At 44.1% G+C, this 18,727-nt stretch overlaps 1 protein-coding gene across 3 annotated transcripts in view; it reads right to left on the bottom strand.

The window, feature by feature from the left end:
- Window positions 1-18,727, bottom strand: part of FBXL13 (F-box and leucine rich repeat protein 13) — a 277,666-nt gene that overhangs the window by 241,223 nt on the left and 17,716 nt on the right. For all 3 annotated transcript variants that reach the window (XM_073652270.1, XM_073652271.1, XM_073652269.1), the window contains exons 3-4: window positions 10,910-11,003; window positions 3,411-3,478 (exon numbers count right to left, since the gene is read on the bottom strand). In XM_073652270.1, the coding sequence (XP_073508371.1) occupies window positions 3,411-3,478; window positions 10,910-11,003 (162 nt within the window). The remainder of the gene's footprint in view (window positions 1-3,410; window positions 3,479-10,909; window positions 11,004-18,727) is intronic.

Here is an 18,727-nt window from a genome sequence, read left to right as displayed (position 1 = left end):
ATTGCACATGGATGACAAGTGAGAAAAAAAATCTGAGTTTTCAGGTTGAAACTCCAACGATTAAACAGTCGTGTGAGCTTAGATTAATTCTACCTGCCTACTCGAATGAATAATTGCCATGAGCAGGATTGTGCAAAGACAGCGGACCACATTGTGCAGAGTTTGTAGTTGTCATGACCAGAGAAAATCCAGGAGACATACCCTCACCCCAAGCTTTCCTTATCATAGTTATGCCACATGCACACGTTCAGTATTTGGTCAGTATTTTACCTCAGTATTTGTAAGCCAGAACCAGGAGTGGAACAATCAGAAGAAAAGTATAATAAAAACAAGTCACCACTTCTGTATTTATCACCCACTCCTGGTTTTGGCTTACAAATACTGATGTTAAATACTGATCAAATACTGAATATGTGAACGTGGCCTAATGGGTTCTCCACACATCAGTGATTTTTCTCATATGTAAAAAACGTTTTGAGTTTCATCAGTCCTTGTAATCAAAGTGTCATCAGGGTTTGGTCAATGTGTCAGTTTTTACCATCAAAGTTTGATCAGAGTTTCATCAGTTTCTTCTAGGATGAAAAAAAATTGAATAGAAGTTTCTCAAGCATCTCTTATCAAACAGTCCATCATAAATGGGCAGCAGACAGATGGCATCCAAGTGCTGTTTTTTTTTTTCATGGATCCATAGACTTGCATTGGTGAGATTGATTCAATACTCGGATCTACAGTGGGTACGGAAAGTATTCCGACCCCTTTAAATTTTTCACTCTTTCTTTCATTGCAGCCATTTGGTAAATTCTAAAAAGTTCATTTTTTTCTTATTAAAGTACACTCTGCATCCATTCTTGACTGAAAAAAACAGAAATGTAGAAATTTTTGCAAATTTATTAAAAAAGAAAAACTGAAATATCACATGGTCATAAGTATTCAGACCCTTTGATCAGTATTTAGTAGAAGCACCCTTTTGAGCTAGTACAGCCATAAGTCTTCTTGGGAATGATGCAGCAAGTTTTTCACACCTGAATTTGGGGATCTTCTGCCATTCTTCCTTGCAGATCCTCTCCAGTTCCATCAGGTTGGATGGTGAATGTTGGTGGACAGCCATTTTCAGGTCTCTCCAGAGATGCTCAATAGGGTTTAGGTCAGGGCTCTGGCTGGGCCAGTCAAGAATGGTCACAGAATTGTTCTGAAGCCACTCCTTTGTTATTTTAGCTGTGTGCTTAGGGTCATTGTCTTGTTGGAAGGTGAACCTTCGGCCAAGTCTGAGGTCCAGAGCACTCTGGAAGAGGTTTTCATCTAGGATATCTCTGTACTTGGCCACATTCATGTTTCCTTCAATTGCAACCAGTCATCCTGTCCCTGCAGCTGAAAAACACCCCCATAGCATGATGCTGCCACCACCATGTTTCACTGTTGGGATTGCATTGGGCACGTGATGAGCAGTGCCCAGTTTTCTCCACACATACTGCTTAGAATTATCAACAAAAAGTTCTATCTTCGTCTCATCAGACCAGAGAATCTTATTTCTCATAGTCTGGGAGTCCTTCATGTGTTTTTGAGCAAACTCTATGCGGGCTTTCATATGTCTTGGACTGAAGGGAGGCTTCCGTCGGGCCCCTCGACCATAAAGGCCCGACTGGTGGTGGGCTGCAGTGATAGTTGACTTTGTGGGACTTTCTCCCATCTCCCTACTGCATCTCTGGAGCTCACCCACAGTGATCTTGGGGTTCTTCTTTACCTCTCTCACCAAGGCTCTTTTCCCACGATTGCTCAGTTTGGATGGACAGCCAGGTCTAGGAAGATTTCTGGTGGTCCCAAACTTCTTACATTTAAGGATTATGGAGGCCACTGTTCTCTTAGGAACCTTGAGTAATGCAGAAATTGAAATTCTTTTGTAACCTTGCCAGATCTGTGCCAGGCCACAATTCTGTCTCTGAGCTCCTTGGGCAGTTCCTTTGAGCTCATGATTTTCATTTGGTCTGACATGCACTGTGAGCTGTGAGGTCTTATATAGACAGGTGTGTGCCTTTCCGCATCAAGTCCTATCAGTTTAATTAAACACAGCTGGACTCCAATGAAGGAGTAGAACCATCTCAAGGAGGATCACAATGAAATGGACAGCATGTGACTTAAATACGAGTGTCTGAGCAAAGGGTCTGAATACTTATGACCATGTGATATTTCAGTTTTTTTTTTTTAATAAATTTGCAAACATTTCTACATTTCTGCTTTTTTTCTGTCAAGATGGGGTGCAGAGTGTACTTTAATGAGAAAAAAAATGAACTTTTTAGAATTTACCAAATGGCGGCAATGAAACAAAGAGTGAAAAATTTAAAGGGGTCTGAATACTTTCCGTACCCACTGTACATTGAACAAGTCTTTGTGCTTTTCTTAGCACCACTCATGTGAACATTTCCATAGATTATCACCGATACGAGCTCTATCTGTGATAGACAACAATAGCTCTCATACAAAAAAACCTGACAACTAAATTAGCCCTCAGTAATAGAGATGAGCGAAACCGAACTCAAAAGTTCGTGGTTTGTACCGGACAATTTGTGTCCGGTGCTAAACTCCAAACACGGACTTCTCCTGAAAGTCTGTTGCAATGTTCGGAGTTTCGAGGAAAGTCCGGAAGGAGAGAGAGAAAGAGAGATAAAGAGAGAGAAAGAAAGAAAGAGAGAAATACAAAGAGAGACAGAGAGAGAGAAAAAGAGAGAAAGAGAAAATTTTCCTGCTCAAAAGTTTGGGTCCCCATGGTTTTCAATGGGGTTCGGGTTCTGGTTCAAGTTCGGGTACAGTTCTGGTACCGGAACCAAACTTTGAAATAAAGTTTGGATCGGGTGCCAGAACCTGAACTTCCACGGGTCCGTTCTCCCTACTCAGTAAGACTGTGGCAAGTCGGAAAGAGTCAGCATTATATAACAGTGGCCTTAGTAATACATCACAAAGGCTTCAAATCAGAGTAATCTTTACTTTGCAATGCCAGGTCTAATTTTTCCATGCCGTCACATCCAAGGGGCTCAGGTGAAAAACAAGTTGATAAGAGATACCTCATACTACAAGTTTAACTCTTGTAAAATTATTAAACACATCTCACATTAGTGGAAATAGCAAAAATCTGTTAAATAGTACAGTATTTAGTAGCTGATAAAAAAGGATGTAAACCCATACATAAAATAATTGCAATTTAGTGTTACTCCACTTTTATATAGTGTTATCAGTTACAATGGATCTTTTTTTAAATAGTATGTCAGCGGTAATGTACTAACATTTTCCATTACACCATGGCCGTAACCCCTTGACAGGCACTATCAAGTGATCTTGGATCTAACAATATTTTTCAGAGCAAGCCCCCCCATTTACTAACTTTTAGCAGCTAATCCCCTTTGTCAGGCAGTACTCACTCAAAGTACAGCCTCTGCAGCTTGTTGATGTAGAATGAGTATGCCTTTTTAAATAACTCTGGCGACACCTGAATGGAAAAAGAAGACCTGTGTCAAAGAGAAGCCAAGCAATAGGAAAAACTGATGATTTATGTCCAGGACTATGCCCGGCAATCACTTAGTCACCCTCTAAGTGGCACGGCACAGGTTTACATGCCATACTCTCAACTGTACCAAGGAGATGTCTACTTTCAAACAAAGGACTTTCATTAAATACAGTAACTAAAACATTCTACACCAGGACCGGAGAGTTGTATACACGACATATATATACAGTATATATGCACACAGTATATAGAAAGTCTATCACATTAATAACATTGTAAATTTGCCTTGAAGGCTGCTGATCCTTCAATCAGATAAAGAATTTTTTTTCCATCTTTGAATGGAAATTAGAGAAAACGTTTTGATATGTAATACCAAATGAAACATACAGTTGTGCTCAAAACTTTACATACCCTGGCAGAATTTTTCCTTTCTTGGCCTTGTTTCAGAGAATATGAATGATAACAAAAAAACTTTTTCTCCACTCATGGTTATTGGTTGGGTGAAGCCATTTATTGTCAAACTATTGTGTTTTCTCTTTTTAAATCGTAATGACAACCCAAAACATCCAAATGGACCCTGATCAACAGTTCACATACCCCAGTTCTTAATACCGTGTATTGCCCCCTCTAACATCAGTGACAGCTTGAAGTATTTTGTGGTAGTTGTGGATGAGGTTCTTTATTTTCCCAGATGGTAAAGCTGCCCATTCTTCTTGGCAAAAAGCCTCCAGTTCCTGTAAATTCCTGGGCTGTCTAGCATGAACTGTGAGCTTGAGATCTCCCCAGAGTGGCTCAATGATACTGAAGTCAGGAGACTGAGATGGCCACTCCTGAACCTTGCCTGTTCTGACAGGGTGCGTATTCTCTATCTAGAAATATCTTCCATCAAGCTAGGCTCTGAGAGGGGCTCTCATCTGTCTCTCTCCTTCTACAGGACAAAGTGGTCTGGTGTTCAGCTCCCTCCTTTCTCCTTAGTGTGTTCTTCGTCTTTCACCTCAATTAGTAGATTGCTCACCTTCCTTTAGGTACTCAGCCTCTCATCTCCCTGAGAGGTTCTGACACAATCTGACAAATTCAGAACTGTGAACAAAAGAAATGAGCCGGAACATAAGTTGAAATATGTGCACTGTGTAGGAGCACATTCACACTGTGGCCATTTAACAGATATACAAACAGGGGTGTGGCTCCCCCTTTTTAAGCTGGGTATTTCATCTATGTAGCTTACCATGGGCAGGTGGCTGAACAGTCGGGCTAGGGTCCTGCTCTGCCTGCATTTATATTAAAGGTCAGCTGACACAAGGTGAGGTTTTAATACTAGAAGATAGGACTGTCCCTATTGGGTACACCTTGTCGCAGTGGGATGGCTTTTATGCTTTTTGATCAAAATATTGTTAACTAAGTACCCTATGTTATTTACATGTACTCATGTACTATTTACTTACTACAGGGTATATGCTCATTTTATTTTTATCTTGTATCCAGACTACCTGTCTCTCACAGCTCTTTTCAGTCATTCGGATGCCTTATGGGTCACCCCTGTATGTTCTTGCAGAGGACAGACCACCTCTAGTTGCTACCATTGTTCTCATGTTTCAATCTGTCAATGTGAAAGATTGGGGCAGGATGTCTCCCCCTGTGGGATGGAAACCTCCTGGGACTTAAACCCTTAGGCGTCTGTTTTTCTGTTCCATAGGGCCACTAGTTAGTCTTCTATCCACATCTTTGTGGAGTTCTTAACTTTGCGTCTAGGGATGCAAGTATTAGCAGAAGGGAACTACAATTGGCAGTTGCTCGGGTAGTAACCTAAGGGATTGCTATTCTTCCTTCTGCAGTACTGGTATTAGTTTTCCCATCCCAAGGACAGCTTTACGTTGTTCCATGGTTCCTTTGTCCCCAATGAAGTTACCGAGAAATTTAGATTTTTGGTGCTCACAGTAAAATTTCTTTCTCGTAGCCTTCATTGAGTCAGCTTTTTTTCTAAGAAGTATTCTTAGTGACGGCATATAAACCCATGGTTCCTGTGACCCCAATGAAAGCTATGAGAAAAATATTTTTGGTGATCACCACAAAATCTCTATTTTTTGGCACAAGTGGATTTTTTTCTGTTTTAATTGATTCAGTATTCATGATTTAAGCTTTTTATTTTCAAGCACGAGAACCTCAGAAATTTACATGTCGCTTTTTTTCCACTCTGATTAGCATGTAAAAAACATCACTATTCACACTATAGACGTGTTTTACCATTGAAATCAATATAAAGCTTATTTCAAGAGTATTTTTGGCATGGATTTTGGAACAGATACTACTACAAAAAATCTGTCACAATACTCCATGTGAACACATCCTTAAAGCATGCCTGTCATTTGAGCTAACTTGTCAAATTAAGCTGTAATATGTCTATACATGAGGAATAACACTACTTCTGTCCCTTAAATGTCTTGTATGCTACATTTTTCACCAGGTTCTCCTTCTCCTTGGGGCGGTTTTGAGGGGCCTAGCAGGGCCGGACTGGGACAAAAAAGCAGCCCTGACACACAAACCACATCAGCCCACATACTATAACACTCCCCACCCCCGATCAGTGAGTTTTCATCTACTTTCTCGTGCCCCTCATCACACTCTTAAAGGAGTTATGCCTCTTTCACACGTTCTGATATTTCCAGTACCAGAAAAAACAGTACCAGAGATATCCATGTCCATGTGCTGCCCGTGTGCCGCAACAGGAACACACATACTGGCGCCTGGGAATCAGTGTATAGTTAGCGCTGTTCCCGGCGCTACGATCAGCACAAGCAGGGACAATGATGAGAGTAGTAGTGTCTGCTCCCGCAGTGTCTGACTGTAAAAATAAGAATAAAATAGGAAAATCCTTATACTCACCTGTCCTAAGTGTCCCCCGCTATAATCCAAGCGACCGATCAAGCCGAGGAGCTGGGGAGAATGACTCCTGCAGCGAGCGGCCCCAGGTCTGTGCTGAGCTCAGTGAGTGACAGGACACCGCTTGCTCAGTACAGCTCCGGGGCCGCTCACAGCAGGGGTCATTCTCCCCGACTCATCGGCGTGATTGGTCGCTTGGATTACAGCGGGGGACACTTAGGACAGGTGAGTATAAGGATTTTTTTTATTTTATTCTTATTTTTACAGTTGGAGACAGCTGGGCCAGACTACTACTCTCATCATTGTCCCTGCTGGTGCTGATTGCCGCTCTGGAAGGGAACAATGATGAGGGCAGCGTTCAGCACCTGGCACTTGGGAACAGCGCTAACTGTACTGCTGATTCCAAAGCGCCAGTACGTGTCACACAGATGGCATCCGTGTGCGGTACGTGTTTACACGGACCCACTGACTTGAATGGGTCCGCGTGATCTGTGCTGCCAGCCAAAAAAGACATGTCTACGTGTGGATCACACAGACACACTGTCTGTGGAAACACACTGACATGTGCATAGACCCATTTAATGGATTTGTGTGTGTCAGTGTCTCCAGTATGTGTGAGAACTGTCACTTCACGTACTGGACACACTGACCTGTGAAAGAGGCCTTATTTGAAGAGCCACATGTGATTGTGCATGATCCACCACAGCTGCCTTTACATGGTGCTCTTCAGAGCACTGGTTCTCAGGATCATGGGGGTCCCAGCAGTCACACCTCCAACGATTGGCAAGTTCTCGGAATAGGGGACTACTTGAGATAATCCGTTTAAACGGGTTTTCCAATATTTATTTTTATTTTCCCATAGGAATATTGAAAATAATAAACCAATATTAACCCTCCCAAAGTCTAATGTTTCCTCTCCGGCAACAGGACTGGAGAAGTGGTACTGTGCAGTGTATATGTACAGGACAGGAGGAGTGGTACTGTGCAGTGTATATACAGTATACAGGACAGGAGACGTGGTACTGTGCAGTGTATACATACAGGACAGGAGGAGTGCTACTCTTCAGTGTATATATACAGGACAGGAGGAGTGGTACTGTGCAGTGTATATATACAGGACAGGAGGAGTAGTACTGTGCAGTGTATATATACAGGACAGGAGGAGTAGTACTGTGCAGTGTATATATACAGGACAGGAGGAGTGCCACTGTGCAGTGTATATATACAGGACAGGAGGAGTGCTACTGTGCAGTGTATATATACAGGACAGGAGGAGTGCTACTGTGCATTGTGTATATACAGGACAGGAGGAGTGCTACTGTGCAGTGTATATACTGTATACAGGACAGGAGAACTGGCTCTGTGCAGTGTATATATACAGGACAGGAGAACTGGCTCTGTGCATTGTATATACAGGACAGGAGAACTGGCTCTGTGCATTGTATATACAGGATGTAGCGTCGGCGTCCCTGCCCTCTGCTAGGCAGGGACGCTGTTCCCCTCACCTCTCTGCTCCGAGCCCGGTGTCCTCCTCCCGCTCTGCTGGCAGCGCGCGCTCCTTCCCGGCCACTGTGCTTAGGGCGCGCGCGCTTCCTCCCTCTTAAAGGGGCCGCGCGCGCCGTCCTAAGGAGTCCCCGGCCAATGGCCGGAGGACTTCACCATATATAAGGCACCTCCTCCAAAATGGAGGTGCCCGAGCAATGTTGTTGCACTGTTCACTACTCTGCTTCAGCCCTCAGGTCCCGTTGCCAGTTACCTGCCTGATTCCTGCCAGAGTCCTGCCAGTTTGCTGTCTGTTTCCTGCCCGATATTCCTGCTACCTGCCTGCTAGCCTGAGGTCCGACGGTCTGCCTTACTACTCCTGTCAGTCTGTCTAAGGACCAGCTTGCCCGCTCACCTGGGAGCGCACATCAACTACCTGCCTGCTTGCCTGAGGTCCGACGGTCTGCCTTACTACTCCTGTCAGTCTGTCTAAGGACCAGCTTGCCCGCTCACCTGGGAGCGCACATCTGCTACCTGCCTGCTAGCCTACCTGGAGGCTCTGCCGTCACGTGCTGTGACCACCTGCCTGTCCAGTGACTCCTGCCCGCTCACCTGGGAGCGCTCATCTGCTGCCTGTCTGCTAGCCTACCTGGAGGCTCTGCCGTCACGTGCTGTGACCACCCGCCTGTCCAGAGACTTCTGCCCGCTCACCTGGGAGCGCTCATCTGCCGCCTGTCTGTTGGTCTTCCTGGAGGCTCCGCCGTCACATGCTGTGACCACCCGTTTATCCAGAGACTCTCGCCTGCTCACCTGGGAGCTCACGTCTACCATCAGCCGCCACAGGTCGTACCAACCCTTTATCCAGAGACTGCCCCGGTCACTTGCCGTGACCTCCTGCCCGTTCATCCAGAGACTGCCCCGGTCACTTGCCGTGACCTCCTGCCCGTTCATCCAGAGACTGCCCCGGTCACTTGCCGTGACCTCCTGCCCGTTCATCCAGAGACTGCCCCGGTCACTTGCCGTGACCTCCTGCCCGTTCATCCAGAGACTGCCCCGGTCACTTGCCGTGACCTCCTGCCCGTTCATCCAGAGACTGCCCCGGTCACTTGCCGTGACCTCCTGTCCGTTCATTCAGAGACTGTCCCAGTCACCTGCTGTGACTGCCTGCCCGTCTACCCTGGTCGCCACCCGCTCCCTTACAAGGACCGCCCCCTTGTATAGTAGCTCAGAGGTTCCGCCTCCCAGACCCGTTACACAGGACAGGAGAACTGGCTCTGTGCATTGTATATACAGAACAGGAGAACTAGCTCTATGCAGTGTATATACAGGACAGGAGAACTGGCTCTGTGCAGTGTATAAATACAGGACAGGAGAACTGGTACTGTGCAGTGTACATATACAGGAGAGGAGAACTGGTACTGTGCAGTGTATATATACAGGACAGGAGAACTGGTACTGTGCAGTGTATATATACAGGACAGGAGAACTGGTACTGTGCAGTGTATATATACAGGACAGGAGAACTGGCCCTGTGCAGTGTATATATACAGGACAGGAGAACTGGCTCTGTGCAGTGTATATATACAGGACAGGAGAACTGGTACTGTGCAGTGTATATATACAGGACAGGAGAACTGGTACTGTGCAGTGTATATATACAGGACAGGAGAACTGGCCCTGTGCAGTATATATACAGGAGAGGAGAACTGGCTCTGTGCAGTGTATATACAGGAGAGGAGAACTGGCTCTGAGCAGTGAATATACAGGAGAGGAGAACTGGCTCTGTGCAGTGTATATATACAGGACAGGAGAGCTGACACTGTGCAGTGTATATATACAGGACAGGAGAGCTGACACTGTGCAGTGTATATATACAGGACAGGAGAGCTGACACTGTGCAGTGTATATATACAGGACAGGAGAGCTGACACTGTGCAGTGTATATATACAGGACAGGAGAGCTGACACTGTGCAGTGTATATATGCAGGACAGGAGAGCTGACATTGTGTAGTGTATATATACAGGACAGAAGTCATATCATAGCCCTTATAGAAGTCATATTATATAGCCCTTATAGAAGTCATATCATATAGCCTATATGATGTGACTTCTATAAGGGCTATGATATGACTTATATAAGGCCTATAATATGACTTCTATACTCAATCCCTATATAAATCATATATTCTCTTGGCCAAATAAGCTCATTGTGCAATACTCGCTGGAGGACTGACCATTTTAAGTGGAAAATATAATTATCATTCATCAGCCCCCAGCCCCAGAAATCAGCCACCCAGCCCCAGAAATCAGACCCCCAGCCTCAGAAGCCAGCCCCCCTCTTCAGCCAGTTCTGCACCAGGGAAGGGAACCATTAAATATTTAAAATAAAACTTGTTTCTGGCCTCAGCCTCAGTGGGCTGGGAAACACTCACTGACCCAGTTTGAATTTTCACAGCCGATTCTCCGATAGGTTGCACTGGAGAGGCAGTGCCCGCAGGTAGAAGCGGTTCCTGATACTGGCTCTGGATTCTGCACCAACAGCTGCAGGCGCCGGTGTTACAAAGGCGGGAGAGAGGAGCACTGCATGCTCTCTCCTCCCACAGAGAACGTCCTCATGTTCTATTATGTGTGCGGCGACGCAGCAGTTCAAACATTGAACTCTGCATGCGCGCGCAGTGCGCCCCTAATCCCGCTGCGGCTGTGCCTTCAGACTTAAAGGGGTCAGCGGGCGGAAAAACGTGCCGGTGTCCAGATGAGCGGGCCGGCAGCCCAGCGGGAAAATGTCCAGGTGGGCAGATTATCAGTCTGGGCCTGGGCCTGGGCCTCTAACTATGATGTAGAAGAACCTAAATGGTACTCTTGAAATAAATACATTAAAACCCATACTGCAAACAGGTTTTGTCATTAATGTAGAACCTCAGTAATGCTTTTTTTGACTAGATCCTTGCAGTAATTAACAAATTCTAGTGAAAAGTAATCCACAATATTGTGTATGGCTTTGGAACACAATACTCAATACTTTAGGCCAAATAATGCAAGTGTATACGTATTACCAGCTGATCTTCATCCTGCCCAAAAAGGTATTCTAAGTAGCTTCCTGCCATTGCCTTTACTTTGGGTTTCCTTGAGTCATCTATGTATGTATCCCTGTTAGAAATAAAATAAAGAAATGTGATTGCTAACCTAGAAAAAGAGAATGTTTACCGACATCATCAATGTATATTGAATTTATTTCGTAACGCAGCACTGCAGCGTTTTTTAATTTTTTTCATTTAGCGCTAGTGCCACTAATGTAAGTTCCATGACCTTAGTATAATACTTACAAGCCACAGTCTTCAGCTGTTCCCTGACCCACTCCAGTATTGATCCGACATATTATGACCGCAACTTCTAACTGACCGGAAACCAGAGGTAACAGTCACAAGATCTCGATGGAAGTCTATGAGGGCCTCGTTCTGACTCTTATAGACTTATATTTAGAAGTGACATCCGCCTTGCTCCAGCAAACACTGGAGCAATCTGGAAGGTCACAACCTGCAGAAGATGACCTGAGCGGTCAACAACAGATGAAGTCAGCGGCTGGTGAGTATGATACTAGGGGCTAAGAACTTAGATTAAAGACACAACTCCAGCGGAGTGGTGCTTAAAAGTTATTTTTCAGGTTTAGCAAATAAAGGTTATTCATGAAAGTTGTATAATATTCCAATATTTTTCTCTATCAGTTCCAAACTGATTTCAGGAACACTGCTTGCAATCATTAAATGTGAGACATAATTGTTCACTCCCAACAGAATGTAATATATGCTGGTCATATGATAAAGCTGCATGACTGCTCTGGTATGCTCACACCCAGGGCCGGCTCCAGGTTTTTCTGGGCCTTGGGCGAAAGAGTCTCAGGGGGCCCCTTTAACACAACGCGATTCATGATGCACAGATACCGCAGAGAAATATATATATCGTACAATGCCAAAGATTTCACTTCTTACATTACATGAGCGATATCTATAGTAAATTCTACAATAGCTCAGAAACCGGCGAATCCTCGCAGCGCACAGTGCAGACCGGACAATATAGTCCTCCATACAGTGTTATAGTACCACATAGTCCTCCATACAGTATTATGGGCATCACATAGTCCTCCATACAGTATTATGGGCACCACATAGTCCTCCATACAGTGTTATGGGCACCACATAGTCCTCCATACAGTATTATGGGCACCACATAGTCCTCCATACAGTGTTATGGGCACCACATAGTCCTCCATACAGTATTATGGGCCCCATATAATGCTCCATACAGAATACTGGCCCCTATATAATGCTCCATACAGAATACTGGTCCTCATATAACGCTCCATACAGAATACTGGTCCCCACATAATGCCCCATGCAGGCTGTCCCCCCCACACACACATAATGCCCCATGCAGGATGTCACCCCCCCCCCCATATAATACCCCATGCAGGATGTCACTTCCCTCCCCCATATAATGCCCCATGCAGGATATCACTTCCCCCCATATAATGGCCCATGCAGGATGTCACTCTCCCCCCCATATAATTCCCCATGCAGGATGTCACCTCCCCCCATATAATGCCCCATGCAGGATGCCACCTCCCCCCCATATAATGCCCCATGCAGGATGTCACTCCCTCCCCCCATATAATGCCCCATGCGTCCATGCATAAAGAAAAAAAAATCAAATACTCACCTCACTTCTCACCTGCTGCCGCTGCTCCGGACTCCTCACCCGCGCCGGCGTCTTCCCGCTCTGCGCTGTGACAGCTCAGGAGAGAGCGCGGTGGAAAGGCGTCATTGCGCCCTCTGACCTGAGACGTCACAGTCAGAGGATGCGGAAGAGACCGGAGCAGCTGTGGAGGCATGGGAAGATGGAAGTATTGTGCCGGGGCCCTGAGCAAGCGGGGGGGCGGGCGCTGGCACCGCACCGCTCACGGGTCCCATAGCGCGCAGGGGTGCCCGATAGCGAGTGGGCCCCCCCACCTGCTCAGGGCCCTGGCACTTGCCCGGGTGCGCCGAGTGCTGACGCCGAGCCTGCTCACACCAAGAAGATGTTTCAGGGGTTTCTGCAACTGTCCCATTAATCTGAATGTGTCTTGTGGTCCTGCTCAACCAACCCCCTTCAGATGAAGGAAATCATATTTTCAGTCACAGAATTATTTACAATAAACCTGAAGTGAGTGACTATACCCTAACAATTAGAATACGTATATCAGAGCTCTGTCTTCTAATAAGTTTTGCATCTTTTTGTCCATCACAAGACCAAGACAGATCTGAATTCACTAGGAGTAAGTGAAGGTTTATATTCAATGACAACAATCAGAAACATTCAAATCTGTAAAGAATTGACACAGAACGTATTTTGAAAAATTATCAAATTTTTCTTTAACCCCTTCACCCTCCAGCCTGTTGTCACCTTCCTGACCAGGCCAAATTTTCCTAATCTGACCAGTGTCACATTATGAGGTAATAACTCTGGAATGCATCAACAGATCCCAGTGACTTTGAGATTGTTTTTTTGTGACATATTGTACTTTGTTAGTCGTAAATTTTGGTTGATATTTTTTGCATTTCTATGTGAAAATATCGGAATTTTAAAGAAAACTTTGAAAATGTTGTAATTTTAAAACTTTTACGATTTATGCCCTTAAACCAGATAGTTATACCACACAAAATAGTTAATAAATAACATTTAACACATGTCTGCTTTACATCAGCAGAACATAATTTTTTTTTGTTAGGAAGTTAGAAGAGTTAAAAGTTGATCAGCAATTTCTAATTTTTCCAACAAAAATTACAAAACCAATTTTTTTAGGGACTACATCACGTTTGAAGAGACTTTGAAGGGCCTATGTGACAGAAAATACCCAAATGTGACACCATTTTAAAAACTGCACCCCATAAAGTGCTCAAAACCACATTCAAGAAGTTTATTAACCCTTTAGATACTTCACAGGAATTACAGCAATGTGGAAGGAAAACATGAAAATGAAGATTTTTCCCACAAAAATGTTGCTTTAGCCCCAAATTTTTCATTTTCCCAAGAGTAACAGGAGAAAATGGACCCCAAAATGTATTATGCAATTTCTCCTGAGTATGCGGATACCCCATATGTGGTGGAAAACTACAGTTTAGGCACACGGCAGGGCTCATAAGAGAAACAGCGCCATTTGACTTTTGGAGTGCAAAACTGGCTGATATAGATAGTGGATGCCATGTTGCGCTTGCAGAGCGCCTGATGTGCCTAAACAGTGGAAACCCCCCCCACAAGTGACCCCATTTTGGAAACTACACCCCTCAAGGAATTTATCTAGAGGTATGGTGTGCACCTTGAACCCACAGCTGCTTCATAGAATTTTGGAACGTTGAGCCATAAATATAAAAAATTACATTTTCCACAAAAACGTTGCTTTAGCCCCGAATTTTTCATTTTCATAAGGGTAACAGGAGAAAATGGACAGTACAATTTTTACTCAAATTCTCCTGAGTAAACAGATACCCCATATGTGGTTAAAAAATACTTTTGAGGCACAGTACAAAGCTCAGAAGGGAAGAAATACCATATTGCAGTGCAGATTTTGCTGTTATGGTTTGCAGGTGCCATGTCAAATTGGTAGAGCCCCTGTGGTGCTAGAATAGCAGAACCCTCTCATAAGTGGCCCCATGTTACAAACTATACCCCTCAATGAATTCATCTAATTGTACAGTGATCATATTGACACGACTATTGGGCGGTGAAGAAAAAATAATTAAATTTTTACCACAAATATTTTGTTTTAGCGCTAGATTTTACATTTTCACACGGGTAAATGGGTAAAAATGATACCAAAATTTGTCACACAATTTCTGCTGAATATGGCAATACCCCTTATGTGGCTGTACAGTAGTGCTTAGCCACACAATTAGACTCAGGAGGGACAGAGTGCTATTTGACTCCTCGAGCACAAATTCTCCTAGAATAGTTTGTGGATTTCATATAGAGAAGAAGTGCCAGAAGAGCAAAAACCCCCCTCAAGTGATCCCGTTTTGGAAATTACACCCCTCTGGGAATTTATCTGCAGGTGTAGTGATGATTTTGACTGGATGTTTTCCAGAAACAAGTAGCAATGGATGTTGCTGGGTGAAAATTGCAAATATGCCATTGTAGTGCCCACTACATTACAGTGCCCAGTACATTGAAGTGCCCGTACATTGTAGTACCCAGTACATTGTGCCCAACTCATGCTTCTGGAAACACTCACCCCGTAAATTAAGTGGGCTCTCCTCACTACATTAATGGCAAGCATGTGGACGCTAAACGTGGTTTAGGCACATTGTGGGGCTCAGAAGGGAGAGGGGCATTTGGATTTGGGAATGCAGAATTTGCTGGATTTTTTGGGGGGGAGCCATTTCACTTTTCCAGAACCCTTGTGTTACCAGTAACATGGAAACCCCCTATATTTCCGTTAACAGAAAACAGACTTGAGTGGGGATTTTTTTTTTTTTTTTTGTGGCTTGAGTTGAATCTTTTATTGGGAACATTTATCCTGTGCTCTACGCTGAGCACTTACATCGGGGTTTCAATCTAAATCTCTGAATGATGTGATTCAGATGAAACCCCCCGAGGGATCCATTCACTATAATGAGGCAGCAGAGTTGCTCAGTACTCTGTCTGGCTTCTGTTCAGCGTTGTCCTTCTTATACAGAGGTGCACAAAACTGTGGCTAACCGCGCTTTTATGCACGCCTAAAAAGATGGACACTGCTGATGGCGTCCAAAGTGTCTCCATCTGTCCCATTATAGGGAATCTTCCGTCGCGGGTTCCGTCTGAATCAACCATTTCAGAGATTTACCCCGGTGTAAGCGCTTGCGCAGAGTGCAGGATAAATATGAGCTGAGCCTTACTGCGATCTTTGGGAGGCTGAATGAACAAATCAACAGCAGGTGAAGAATTGGTTTTATTTATTTTTTACGCTGTTCCTCATGTGGTATATAAGTGATAAGACGACTTTATTCTTCGGGTCTGTGTGATTGCTGCAATACCAGATTTATATATAAAAAAATTATGTTTGGCCGCTGTCACACACTAAAAACGTTTTTTTTTTAACAAAAAAAGTTTTTGTATCGCCATATTTTGAGAGCTATAATTTTTTTAGATTTCTGCTGACAGAATCATGTGAGGGCTTGTTTTAGCGTTTTTGAGTTGATTTTTTTTTTGTACCATTTTCAGGGACATATTTTTTGATCACTTTCTATTCCGATTTTTGGGAGGCACAAGGAGCAAACAAAACAAGAATGCAGCATTTTTTTTTATGCAATTCACCGTGTGGTAAAAGTGATAAGACAACTTTATTATTCGTGTCAGTACGATTACAGCGATACCCCATTAATTTAGTTTTTTTTATGCTTTGGCGCTTTTACACAAGAAAATATTTTTATAAAAAAAAGAATTGTTTTTGCATCCCTATATTCTGAGAGCTATAACTGTTTTATTTTTCAGTTCATGGAGTTGTAGGGCAGCAATATGACGTTTTCAGCTAAATCAATTTTACTTACATTCGACTTTTTGATAGCGTTTTATTCCACTTTATTTCTGCTGGTGTGATGATAAAGCTTGGTTTTTGCCACTTTTTTTACAATACCAAATATGTGTACTTTGTTTATTTTTGTTTTTTTACATGAATATACAATTGAAACCAGAAGTTTACATACACTATATAAAAAGACACACATGCATGTTTTTCTCAATACCTGACATGAAATCAGAATAAACCTTTCCCGTTTTAGGTCTATTAGGATTACCATAATTTTTAATATTTGCCTAATGCCAGAATAATGAGAGAGAGAGAATGTTTTAAGGCATTTTTATTACTTACTGCAAAGTCAAAAGTTTACATACATTTCATTAGTATTTGGTACCATTGCCCTTAAACTGAATGACTTGGGTCAAACATTTCGGATATCCTTCCACAAGCTTCTCACAATAGTTGGTCGGAATTTGGGCCCATTCCTCCTGACAAAACTGGTGTAACTGATCCAGATTTGTAGGTCGCCTTGCTCGCACCTTCCTTTTCAGCTTTGTCCATAAATTTACAATAGGATTGAGACCAGGGCTTTGTGATGGTCACTCCAAAACATTGACTTTGTTATCCTTAAGCCATTTTGTTACCATTTTGGCAGTATGCTTTGGGTCATTGTCCATTTGGAAGACCCATTTCTGCCCAAGCTTTAACTTTCTGGCTGATGTCTTGAGATGTTGTTTCAGTATTGCCACATAACCTTCTTTTCTCATGATGCCATCTATTTTGTGAAGTGCACCAGTCCCTCCTGCAGCAAAACAACCCCACAACATGATGCTGCCACCCCCATGTTTCACAGATGGGATGGTGTTCTTAGGCTTCCAAGCTTCTCCCTTTTTCCTCCAAACGTAACGATGGTCATTATGCCCAAAAAGTAAAATTTTAGTTTCATCAGACCACAGGACATGTCTCCAAAAATTAAGGTCATTGTTCCTGTGTGCATTTGCAAACATTAATCTGGCTGTTTTATGTTTATTTTGGAGTAATGGCTTCTTCCTGGCAGAGTGGCCTTTCAGCCCATGTTGATACAGTACTCGTTTCACTGTGGTTATTGACACAATCTTAACAGTTTCCGCCATCATCTTCACAAGGTCTTTTGCTTTTGTCCTTGGGTTGATATGCACATGTGTTACAGATCCGGGTGGTGGAACCTCTGTGCTGTGATACAAGGAGGGACCAGAGGGGCGTAACTAAGTGCCTACCCGGACCGACCCTGGCCACACGGCGGCTTAGTCGACTCCGTGAACCAAGGAGGGACCGGGAAGGTGAACCAGGTGCCACTCTGGGACCGACCTTGTGTGAGGGTAGGCGACTCCCACGGTACTGATGGCCGAATCTGACAGGCACAGCAGAAGAGCACAGCTGGTAGACAGGCAGGTGATGGGGGTAGACAAGCAGGTGGGCACAGCTGATAGACAGGCAGGTGGGCACGGCTGATAGACAGGTAGGTGGGCATGGCTGACAGACAGGCAAGCGGGCATGGCTGATAGACAGGCTGGCGGACACTGGAACCTGAGGGCTGAGGAGAGTGTTAGCACACAAACAACAACCTTGCACAGGCACCTCCATTTTGGAGGAGGTGCCTTATATAAGGGCAGTCCTCCGGCCATTGGCCGGGGACTCTTTAGGACGGCGCGCACGGTCCCTTTAAGAAGGAGGGAGCGCAAGTGCGCGCGCCCTAGGTACAGTGCCCGGGTAACTGTGCGTGGTGCGCGCACCCCGTGCAGATGCAGCAGGGGAGCCGGAGGATGCCGGACCGTGACTGCGGCGGTGAGGGGATCAGCGTCTCTGCCCGGCAGGAGGCAGAGACGCCGACGCTACAACATGTCAGACCAAAGCACGTTCATCTCTGGGACACAGAACCCGTCTCCTTCCTGAGTGGTGTGATTGCTGGATATTCCCATCTTGTTTGTTCTTGTGTATAATTGTTTGTACAGATGAACGAGGCACCTACAGGTATCTTGAAATTGTACCCAAGGATGAGCCAGACTTCTGCAAGTCAACAATTTTCTTCTTGATATCTTGGCTGATTTCTTTAGACTTTCCCATGATGCTCCACAAAGAAGCAGTGTGTTTCAGGTGTGCATTAAAAAATTAACTCAGATGTTGCCAAAAAAAACTATCAGAAGCTTAAAAACACATGACATCATCATATGGGCAGTCCAGAATTATTTAAAGGAATAGTAATCTTAGTGAATGTAAACTTTTGACTTTGCAGTAAGTAATAAAAATGCCTTAAAACATTCTCTCTCTCATTATTCTGGCATTTGGCAAATATTAAAAATTATAGTAA

The sequence above is a fragment of the Phyllobates terribilis genome, unplaced genomic scaffold (assembly GCF_046119375.1).
Source record: "Phyllobates terribilis strain yellow unplaced genomic scaffold, ASM4611937v1 Scaffold_11__3_contigs__length_659146591, whole genome shotgun sequence".
NCBI lineage: Eukaryota > Metazoa > Chordata > Amphibia > Anura > Dendrobatidae > Phyllobates > Phyllobates terribilis.
This window is presented reverse-complemented; position numbering and strand designations above follow the sequence as displayed.